Source organism: Rattus norvegicus, chromosome 10, assembly GCF_036323735.1.
Source record: "Rattus norvegicus strain BN/NHsdMcwi chromosome 10, GRCr8, whole genome shotgun sequence".
NCBI classification, from domain to species: Eukaryota; Metazoa; Chordata; class Mammalia; order Rodentia; family Muridae; genus Rattus; species Rattus norvegicus.
The window spans coordinates 68,688,381-68,699,467 of NC_086028.1; the positions used below are offsets into that span (position 1 = coordinate 68,688,381).

General features: G+C 44.4%; 1 protein-coding gene across 14 annotated transcripts in view; it reads left to right on the forward strand.

Moving 5' to 3' along the window:
• Positions 1 to 11,087, forward strand: part of Ap2b1 (adaptor related protein complex 2 subunit beta 1) — a 105,623-nt gene that overhangs the window by 91,456 nt on the left and 3,080 nt on the right. For all 14 annotated transcript variants that reach the window (XM_008767937.4, XM_063268347.1, XM_017596973.3 and 11 more), the window contains 2 exons: positions 71 to 157; positions 7,494 to 7,648. In XM_008767937.4, the coding sequence (XP_008766159.1) occupies positions 71 to 157; positions 7,494 to 7,648 (242 nt within the window). The remainder of the gene's footprint in view (positions 1 to 70; positions 158 to 7,493; positions 7,649 to 11,087) is intronic.

Consider the following 11,087-nt stretch of genomic DNA (forward strand, 5'->3'; position numbering starts at 1 on the left):
TGTCAGAGGGAACTGGTGGAAGGCATCAGGAGACAGTACTGACGCATCGCCCTTCTCCCTTCCCACATAGAACGCCAGGTCTTCCTTGCGACGTGGAAGGATATTCCCAATGAAAATGAGCTCCAATTTCAGATTAAGGAGTGTCATTTAAACGCTGGTAAGTAGTGGCTGTGCATTCACTCTCAGCTTTAGTGAAATTAAATATTTAAACTTCTTCCTGTGCCTACTTCTTTCTCACATTTAACATGGTTATGGTGGATTGCATGTTAAATGCATTACTTGCAAATCTCTGAGGTACACACCTGTAGTCTAACAACTTAGGCTGAGGCATGAGAATTACAAGTTCCAGGCCAGTTTTGCCTGTATAATGAGCCCATCTCTTTAAAACACACACACAAACAGGCGCACGCACACATACACACACACATACACATACACACACACACACACACACACACACACACCATGCACACACACACACACCATGCACACACACACACACCATGCACACACACACACACACACACACACACACACACACACGCGCGCGCGGTGGTACATGCCTTTAATCCCAGCACTTGAGTCAGAGACAGGTAATCTCTGTGAGTTCTAATCCAGCTTTTAAGTCTACATAGTAAGTCCCAGGCTAACAAGCATTGTTCATTGTTCTCTCTCAATACAAAGGAAAAAAAAGAAAGAAATGGGATATTTTGATGTAAGGCACTAAATTACTTACAGGCTACAAGAACTAATAAATTAAAAAATAAAATGAGCAAATGAATAAACTAGCCCTAACTTACACAAAAACCTCTTAGCATCACAAAATGTAGAAAAATATGAAACAGCCATAAGCCATAACTGACCCATGTACTTCACTCGTCCTTCCATACTAGACGTAACCGTCAGTCATATTACTTAAAAATCCTCAGCACCAAGTAATTGAAGTGATAAATTAAGACTTGAGAAGACTAGTCCATCTCTTGTATCTGCATTTGGCTTTGGAGGAAATGCTGTAGTTAGAATTCCATTTATAAATGAAGTACATATTGTGGTTGATAAGAGCCTAGCTGATAACCTTTATTGTTACTCCCTTTCATCTGCTTTCATATAATACTAACCTTTTTAATCAGCATTCATTCCAAAACCACTTTGTAGTTAATTTTGTAGCTATAGTAAAATGGGAAAAGGTAACCTAAGAGGAGAGAGAGCAGTGCTGACCTTCAGTCTTTCTTTCCCTTTCTCATTTACCCCTGAGCCCTCCTCCCCTCACCCCCCACCCTGAATAGTGATGGGCCTCCTCATGGGTTTTCTGGGGGCTGCCATTCTCTGTTGTGGCTGGAGCAGAGCACTGGAGAGAGGAGGCAGTACACAGTACAGAGAAGAAAAGAGCTCTCATGTCCTCTCACCGCAACTTTCTGTACTTCATTTTACTTTTTGGGTCTCTGTGTTGTTTCTCTTCTGTATTCAGACAGACTTTTGCATGTAGGGCTTTTGAAACCCAACTGTGGGGGCAAAAAAGAGATCCAACTCGATGGTTATCTATCTTCCTGTGCTGGCTCTTAAATTCGCTGATCCAGTCGGGCCTCCCGAGACAGACAGGAGGCTAAATGCTTGCTTGCAGCCTCAGACATAAAAGACAGACCGCCTGGCATCCTTTAAGGATAAATGCTTTAGACAGAGCTTGCCTGTGGTGGGGTTACCTCACATCTTCTCCACCCCTGGAAAGGGGTTTGAGAGAGACTCTTACAGTTTCTGTTCCTATTAATGAGCTGATTGTCTTCATCTCGTGAGTTTCAGTTGGCCAGTGATACTCTCTGTCTCTTCCTCTGAAGTTCACTGGTCAGTTAACGGTGAACTGCATTTGGTGAGCACAGCTTTCCACAGAACGGACCATTGCTCTGGAAGTGGAAAGCCTCACCTGTAGAGTTCGTGTGCTGGTGCCAAATCCAGTGTGTGCCCCATGAGAGAGTCAACTTTGTACCTCATTGTGCCGGAGACTTGCCCTGGGCTAACCACCATCCTGTGCCAGTTGATCCAACAGTGCATACCTGAGAATACCTGTTAATTAATGAAAGGTGGGGAAGTTTCCCTATAGTAATTAAAGTTAGAAAATGCAGCATATGGCATGTCTCTGTGTAGTCACACACTGAAAGCTCTGATAAGTCCCACATTAGAAAAACCTGTCTGACTCAGTGTTGAATGAACTTCCTGGCTTGTAAGAACTACAGACCGCAAGTGCTCACAGCTAACATCCAGTGGAACACCCGTCCTTTCCTCAGAGAGTAGGAGATAGCCAGACACAGTTTTGGTTTCAGGGATCTTGTGGGAAAAGGACAAAAAAGGAATTTGGTTGACCAAGGACTTTAGTCTGGCTTGCCAAAATACTAGAAAGAAAGGAATTCATACTGCGCCAAAGCATGTGGCCTTCCTCCCAGGGAGGCCGCTTCCTCTGATGTAGTTCTCACAGCTGACTCGGTTCTGAAAACCACCCTGGCCTCACGCCAGTTCCTCCTGCGCATGTGCTCCAGATGCTATTGAACTGGCTTCCTGGTGGCACACATCTTGGCAGTGGAGCACATGGAGCATAAAAACAGCCAGTTTGTCTTTTCTAGATGACCAAGGTCATTTTCCATGCCAAATCACTGCTAATTTCGCAAGACCACTTTCTTTGGCTAATCCCTTCTAACTCTTCCTTGTCTCCACCCTGAGGTATGGAGTGCCTTGGCCTTTGCATCTCCTCCCAGTCTTGAGTCTATTAGCAGGAGCCTTTGCAGGTTTGGTGCCTTCTGATTCAACACCCTGTGTCTAGCTGAGATCTAAAAATACCATCCTTTCCAGCTGATCTTCCCTAATCACAATAGCACCAACACTTAAAATAGCTCCCTGTGCTAGCAAAGACATTTGACAGATGGAAGGAACACTCTGGGCTTCAGGAAGTCACAGCCTTAAAGGACTCACCAACATAGCAGTGAGTTTTTCTGGTTGTTCTCTGAGCTTTCTAGAGAGGGGAAAACTCTGTGCAAGCCTTCATCTTACTGTAATAAAGATGTGTATGGTGTGGGTGCTGCTGCTGCTGCTGCTGCTGATTGTCATAAACACTAGAAAGGAACCAGCAAGACTCTGCTTCCCAGCAGCGAACTTCTGCAGGTGGATTTTGATGGTGGTGGTAGTGGTGGATTTTTGTTGTTGTTTTGTTTGGTATTTTTGTTGTTTTGTTTTGTTTTTAGTCAGGGTCTTACTGTGTAGCCCTGGCTTTCCTAGAGACCAGGCTAGTCTCTAACTCACAGAGACGTCTGCCTTCTGCGTGCTAGAATTAAAGGTCTGCCACCAAGCCTGGACCTCTTTAATATCTTACCTTTTAGCTGCGTGTGGGATTGTTATGGATCATGAAACACCACGTTAAGAGGTAGATACATATTGGGGTTGGGGATTTAGCTCAGTGGTAGAGCGCTTGCCTAGCAAGCATAAGGCCCTGGGTTCAGTTCCCAGCTCCTAAGGGAAAAAAAAAAAAAAAAAAGAAAAAAGAAAAAGAAAAAAAAAAAGAGGTAGATACATTTCCATCCATATCTGCAATGAGGTACTTGTGGCAAGCACTTTTACAAGCCTCTTGTTTAATTGTTTACTATGCCCAAGATCTCAGACACCTGGTACAGATCCCTACTTGTTTGGCACTGTTATAAAAGAGAGCACTTTAGGCATAGGCACTAACTGAGAGTGAGTTAGACTTCAGTTTTATTGTGGCTTTCCCATGCTCTGGAGCTCTTAATAAATGTAAGCTTTCCTAAGTGGCCCTTAACTATAGTTCTTTACCCCAAGTGATTTTCTTCAGCTGTTTTCAGCAGCATTTTTCTGAAATGCCCTTTTTAGATTGGCAGTTTTGAACTTGCTAATCAGTGCCCCAAAAGAACCCAGATACCCAGATCACAGAACCAGGTTTGTGGGAGGAAGAAAGTGAGTGAGAAGAAGTCGCATCTTGAAATACAATCATTATTCACTTTGGGACAGGTCTCAGTGTCTAACCCCTGAGCTAGCATCTTTTGTAGCCACTGAAGTATCTGACATCACACATTCTCGGAATCTCACAATTCCGAGAGACTGTCTGTCTGCCAGAGCTCAAGTATGTAAAACAAACTACCAATGATGTTTTATTAAGTCTGTTCCAGTGCGGCTGGATGCTGCCTAACGTCTGGCTCTCACTACATCTTTTCTTGCCTTAGCCTCCTGGGTGGAGGTTATGGGTATGCATCACCAGGATTTACCATCCCTGATTGCTACACTTAGAGTAAGTAGTCTTCAGCCCTTAAAACATCAAGCTCCAACCTAAAAGTATAAAATGTTTAAGGCTCGGGCCCTTGTCTGATACATTCAAGGTACTGGGTTCTGTGTGTTACACTGCAAAAATCAAATTTAGAAATAGGTCAGATGTGGTGATAAATAATAGGCTTAAAACAAATGAAATAAAAATATAAAAATTTACATACTTTGTTATAGAACCCTCCTTCTATTTGAACCTTCTGCTAGAAATCACAGTACATCCATTCAGCACAAGCAGAGCCCCGTTCCTTCCCTATCATCTGTTATACAAATGGTGAAATCATAAGTCTGCAGGCATCTGGGCCTCGATACATGAATAAAACACACGTGTGCCTTTGCAACAAGAAGACTATTCAACAAAGACACATGCCCTGCATGATTTCTGCTGCTCTGGAAAATAGGCAAGCACCTTGAAAGTTAGGAAAAGCTTTTGCAACTTAAAGCAACTCTGTGTGTGTTAAAGACAGCCCTTTCAAAAAGCATTAGCCAAACTCCAGCTGGAAATGTTGCTTAGCAACCCATTAAGTTGCAAGAGCACTTCACTGTAGGAACCAGAGTGACAGCAAGAGCTGTCTGCCCTCCCCAAGAGATGACTGACAGCAAAGAAGTATCTGCTGTGCCCCTCCCCCACCCCCACGAGATGATTGCAGAGTTTATTGAGGCTCCTTCCTCCAGCAATGTTAAATAGAAGCACTTTTTGGGTGTGGGATAAAACCACCTCTCACTATTTTATGGGTATGCTGTTTTGCCTGCTTATAAGTCTGCCCACATGCACGCCTTATGCCCTTAGAGGCCAGCAGTTCTCAACCTGTGAGTTGCAACCCCTTTGGGAGTTGAATGACCATTTACAGGAGTCACATATCAGGTATCCTGCATATCACATTTATATTGCGATTCATAAGGGTAGTAAAATTACAGTTATGAAGTAACAACAAAATAAATGGCTGGGCAGTGCTGGCTCACGCCTTTAATCCCAGCACTCCAGAGGCAGAGGCAAGTGAATCTCGAGTTTCATAGTTGGGATGTTACTACAACACAAGGAACTGTATTAAAGGGTCATAGCATTAGGAAGGTTGAGAACCACTGCCCTAGACAGTTGTGAGCTGGGAGTCAAATCCAGGTCCTCTGGCAGAGCAACCAGTGCTCTTCACTGCCACGCCATCGCTCCAGCCCTAAGTTGTACCTACTCTTCTTTGATATTCATGAAAACTTTAAAAGGCAAAAAAATTAAGTAATGACTAACCATGATTACAAATACTTAAAGAATGAGACCTTAGTACTCCCATCCCCAGCATGGCCTGGTTTGGGTGTGGAGGACATGAGTGCCTCTAACACCAGCTTTCATTCAGCAGACGCTTAGCCCTGTGACTTGAGTGGCATCTCTGTCAAGCGCCAGGTCAACACGAGATTCAAGTACGCATTTCTAGATGCTGCTAACAGGCACCCGAGGTTGCCTGTGCAGAGACGTCACCATTGGTGAAGTGAAGGCCCTCATGCTTCCTATCCTAGAGACCACACCAGACTGTACTTTTGTGAGAGAGTTTTCCCAGTTAAGGACCTAACAAAGAAGCTGTGTTTATCATCATCATCTCTAGTCCTTGTTTTGGACAGGGTTTCTCTCTCTATCCCTGGCTATCCTGGAACTCATTCTGTAGACCAGGCCTGCCTCAAACTCAGAGATCTTCCTGCCCCTGCCCCTGCCCCTGCCCCTGCCCCTGCCCCTGCCCCTGCCCCTGCCCCTGCCCCTGCCCCTGCCCCTGCCCCTGCCCCTGCCCCTGCCCCTGCCCTGCCCCTGCCCGCTGAGTACTGGGATTAAAGATACTAACACACCTAGTATATCATCTCCATTCTTTTTTTCTTTTTTCTTTTTTCCTTTTTTTCGGAGCTGGGGACCGAACCCAGAGCCTTGCGCTTGCTAGGCAAGCGTCATCTCCATTCTTAAAAAGTTTATCTGTCTCTGACACTGCACCATCTCAGGTAGAGAAATGACTGTTAATTCATTCTAAAGCTTCATGTCTCTTCAATGCTGTAGTCACAAGAACAGCAGCCTGATCCTCCCCTAAGCTGGGGAGTGCAGCAGCATCACTCACATGGCAGCTGGGATTTGAGGACATAGCAGCAGTCATTTCACACAGCTTTGGGCCTCTGTGTCTTTCATTAAAGCACTTTGTTTCCTTGTATGTTTGAAAATATCGTTTTCTCTAGCATCTAAAGAATTCGTTTGCCTGCTTTAAAAAGAAATTAAATATCCAGTTTAATAAATCTGACTTGAAAAGACTTGTGCAGCTCTGTCCTTTTCTAAAGCTGTGAAACTGAGGCCCACATGGCTCACAGTGCAGTAGTAGTGACCTGGGAAGTGTACATCTGATCCTCAGTATAGCTCTCCTGGTTGGGGAGCAGTATCCCAGAAATGGACATCAACACTAGAGTCGGTATGGAGATTCCACACACCCATACACCCATCTCTCTATTCCCATCAGAGTATTTGTACCTGTCTACCATTGTGATGCTTACTATTGTCAGTTTGATAAAGTCTAGAACCTAGAAGGCAGGGCTCTAACACACCTGTGAGGCTATCTAAACTAGATTAACCTCTGGGTGTCCCTGTGTGGGATTTCCTGGATTCATTCCTTGAAGTGGGAAGACCCACCTTAACTCTGAGTGGCTTCCTGCCTTGAGGTGGAGTCCTGACCTGAAGGTACAAGGCGAAACACGTTAACACTAGCATTTGTCTTGGGCTGACTAGATGCAGTGTTGAACAGCTGCCCCTCACTCCTGCTGCTGTGACTCCCACCATGATGGGCTGTACCCTGGGACCGTGAGCCAAAATAACCCTCCCTTACATCCCTTTGGCCAGAGAACGATGTTAAAGCAGTGGGGAAAGTAATTAACACGAGAACTTAGTTTGTTCTTAGTAAACCCTGAGGCTTAACTTATCTGTTATATAACCTCCCCAGGTAGCTCTTAAACCAGTGTTAGTTCACCTTACTGTTTTCTGTCTGATAACACAACAGGCAGGCCCTTCATTTTGCCTCTCTGTATCAGAAGAACCTCTGGACATCTGTGTATGCTAGAATTCATCAGGGAACTCAAGGATATGTGCCAGCTTACAAGAATGGCAGAGAAGGGAATGTGTTCACTGGAGACTTAAACTGAAAGTCTTGGATCTCTATTTCTAGACACAGTTTCCAGCAAGTTGCAAAACAACAATGTTTACACTATCGCCAAGAGGAATGTGGAGGGGCAGGACATGCTGTACCAGTCCCTGAAGCTCACTAATGGCATTTGGATTTTGGCAGAGCTGCGGATCCAGCCAGGAAACCCCAATTATACGGTAAGGCCTTTGCCAGAGTGTGTGAGAGGGGTTAGAGTACAGAGGTAAGAACCTGTACATTTATTCCGTAGTGTGCTGCAGAGACCTGAGGAAGTACTTCCCACCTGAGAAACCCCAAAACAAGCATGCACTCTGTCAGGGAGTCCAAGTCGCATTCATGAAGTGCCTCCTCTTCTCACTGTGGTCTTCTGACTTATTAGGCATGGTGCTGGGGCAGACCAGGGTAGACCTTCTGCCTCTGACTGTAAGGAGTTCTGCAAACCCATCACTTCTCTGACACCTAGAGATACCTCCTGCTCGGCATCAGTGTGGTGCGAGAATAGGCCGTTAGAGGAATGTCTCTAGCTGGGCACCAGGTCACACCTGCAATTCTAGAAAAAGAAAGGTGGATCGCTATAAATGTGAAGCTAGCCAGGACTTCTTCGTGAGACCCTGCCTTAAAAAAAGCCAAAAACAAACAAACAAACAAAACCCCTGTGTTCTGAGGCTGGAGAGAGATGGTAAGGGTGCTTGCTGAACAGCCAGCCTTACCAGTTCAGTGAGAGAGCCGTCCCAACATGTTGGGATAGAAAGGATAGAGCAGAGGGCCCAGTGCACTCCACAAAAAAACAAAACAAAAGCCATCTCCTAGCTTGCTTACATTGGACCTTGTCTACTTTCAGAGTTCTTGGCCTTAGGATGTCTAGACCTAGATTTGAACATGTAACTAATTAGTCATTCTTAACCATGGTTTCCTTAACAGGGAGAGAAGTCTCCAGCCTATAGGTTTCTCCTGTAGCTTAAGAAACCTCCTCCAGGGGGTTGGGAATTTAGCTCAGTGGTAGAGCACTTGCCTAGCAAGCGCAAGGCCCTGGGTTTGGTCCCCAGCTCCGAAAAAAAAGAAAAAGAAAAAGAAGAAAGAAAGAAACCTCCTCTAGAATACCATTGAGCAGAAGTAAAAGTTACTGGATGGCTTTGCCCAGGAGAAACTACCACTTTGCTCGGCAGTGAACACTGGTCCTCGAGGCCCTAAGCTCTGGTGCTGATATAAAGTGTGATCTCCCAAGAAGCCTTGAGATGAGGAAATACCTTACTCTCATGTTAGACTGTTTAGAAAGAATTGGCAGGGGAAGAAGATTCAATAATGACTAGTTCTGAGGAATGTCCTAGACCAAGGGATTGTGGTTAAAAAGATTGAGAGAGGCCAGTGGGATGGCACAGTAGACAAAGTTACCAAGCCTGATAAACTGATAAAGGAGAGAATGCCCCCTCCAACTGTCCTCTAACCACCACAAGTACTGTGGCACATACACAAATAAATGAAATAAATGCAATTTCTTTTTTTTTTTTAAAGGATGATGAATGAGACTAGACCCTAGTGACAGATCTGTGATTCCAACTATGTGGGAGGCTTAGGCAGAAAGATCGAAAGTTTAAGGCCAGAGTAGGCAACTCAGAGATTCAGTCTCAAAGAAAAACTAAAACTTGGGCTGGGGAATGTCACTCAATGGCAGAACTCCTGTCAGCTAGGCCACACCACAGGTTCAACCCCTAGTATTAAAAGTGGGGAAAAATGATTAATGACATTGTTCAAACTCATGTAGAATTTGGGGGGAGGGGAGGTTAATAGGCAAGTGATATTTAAGGTTCAGATGTTGTTGATGGGTCCTGATGCACATTGTTTGAGATGGACTGTTCATTCTCTTAGATAAACTATACAAATATTTTATTTTGGAAGTACTCACAAGACTTTTAGTGGGACTTTTCTTTTAACCCAGTTTTTCATAATGTTAATGTCTTACACATCTACTTTCAAGACTAGAAAATAACTAATGTAGCTGTGGACATGAATGAGACTGTACATTACATACTCTCTTAGGGAGGGGCAGAATGACCTGTTTTTCTGTGTGCGAGGGATCATTTATGGCTTGGTTTGGGGTGGTTTTTTTGGTTTTGTTTTTTGTTTTGCTGGAGTCGGGTGTTTGTTTGTTTGTTTGTTTGTTTGTTTGTTTGTTTGTTTTTGAGGCAGGGTTTTACCAGGTAGCCCATGGCCTGGAATTCATTATATAATCCAGGCTGGTCTCAAACTCAGATTGAGCTGCCTCTGCCTCCTAGGTGTTGGAATGTGGACCCAGCCCTGGCAAGCACTCATTGGTTCTCCACGACGATTATATCATTTTGAGAATGTTACAGAAAATAAGTCATCACATAGTCTCTTTCTCACGTGTCTGTGTGAGATGTGCGTATATGTTCATATGTATGTGTGCTCACTGTGTCTTAGTTGATGTTCTATTACTGTGAGGAGACACTGTGACCACAGCAAATCTTAAAGAGACACCTCAACCCCTGCCCAGCCCCCCGTGGCACACTTCCTCCAACAAGGCCACACCTACTGCAGCAAGGCTCTACCTCCAAGCATGCTGCTCCCTGTGAGCCTAGGGGGCCATTTTCATTTAAACCACCACAAGCAGCCTTACCCAAAGCCTCTTTTCTGTCAAAGCATCCCTGTGCCAAGAGCTACATCTTATACCTAGGAAAGAAGCCGAAAAGGAATCAACTCCATTTAATGATCACATGGGGTCAAATGAATGTGAGCACACTTTAAAGCCCTAGAGGCTTTATGTATTTATGCCAACACAGACATTGTAAACAGTTTTGGTAAAGGTGGTGTTCATATTCAAGTGAAACCCTTTTCATATCACCACATCAGCAAGCTGTTGTCCTGTGTTGGAGCTGACAGGTCCAGACAGATATAGGAGGGTTCCTTGAGAGGTTTCTAGGTAAAATGGCCAGGATTCTTACTGCCTAGGTAAGCATGTTCACATGCACTAAGCTGCAGAGTAAGTTTGATGCCCTGCTCAGGGCTATGTTCAGTTTCCCTGGCCTCCAGAAGATGCACATCTCTGAGGACTGGGATGTCTTCACATTTAATGCACATGAATTTGAAGACAAGATGGCTGACGGTCAAGGTCATCCTTTTGTAGTCCTCAGGGTAAGTGGCAAGTCCTATACTCTGGACGACTCCATCTACCTTACCAGTCATGTCCACTAGTAAATCTTATATCCAATTTTTAATGATGATGATGATGATGATGATGATGATGATGATGATGATGATGATAACAATCAATGGCCTAGGAGTAAATTCAGTACACTAAAGTATAAATAAAAGAATAAAAGAGGCTAGGCTGGAGCCTGGCCTACTGACATATACCATTAATTCTTTACAGCACTCAGGTAGTAGAGGCAGGCAGATCTCTGAGTTTGAAGCCAGCCTGGTCTCTATAGAGTTCCAGAGCAGTCAGGGCAAAATAGTAAGATCTTGTCTCCAAAAGAAAAAAAAGACAGTGAAGTTTTTGTCCCTGGGGAACACTTTTAAGCTATATCCACCTTCCATTTACCCATACATCTTTCTGTTGTTGCTGCATTCTTGGTGGGGCTTGATGGGCAGTGTTGCTAT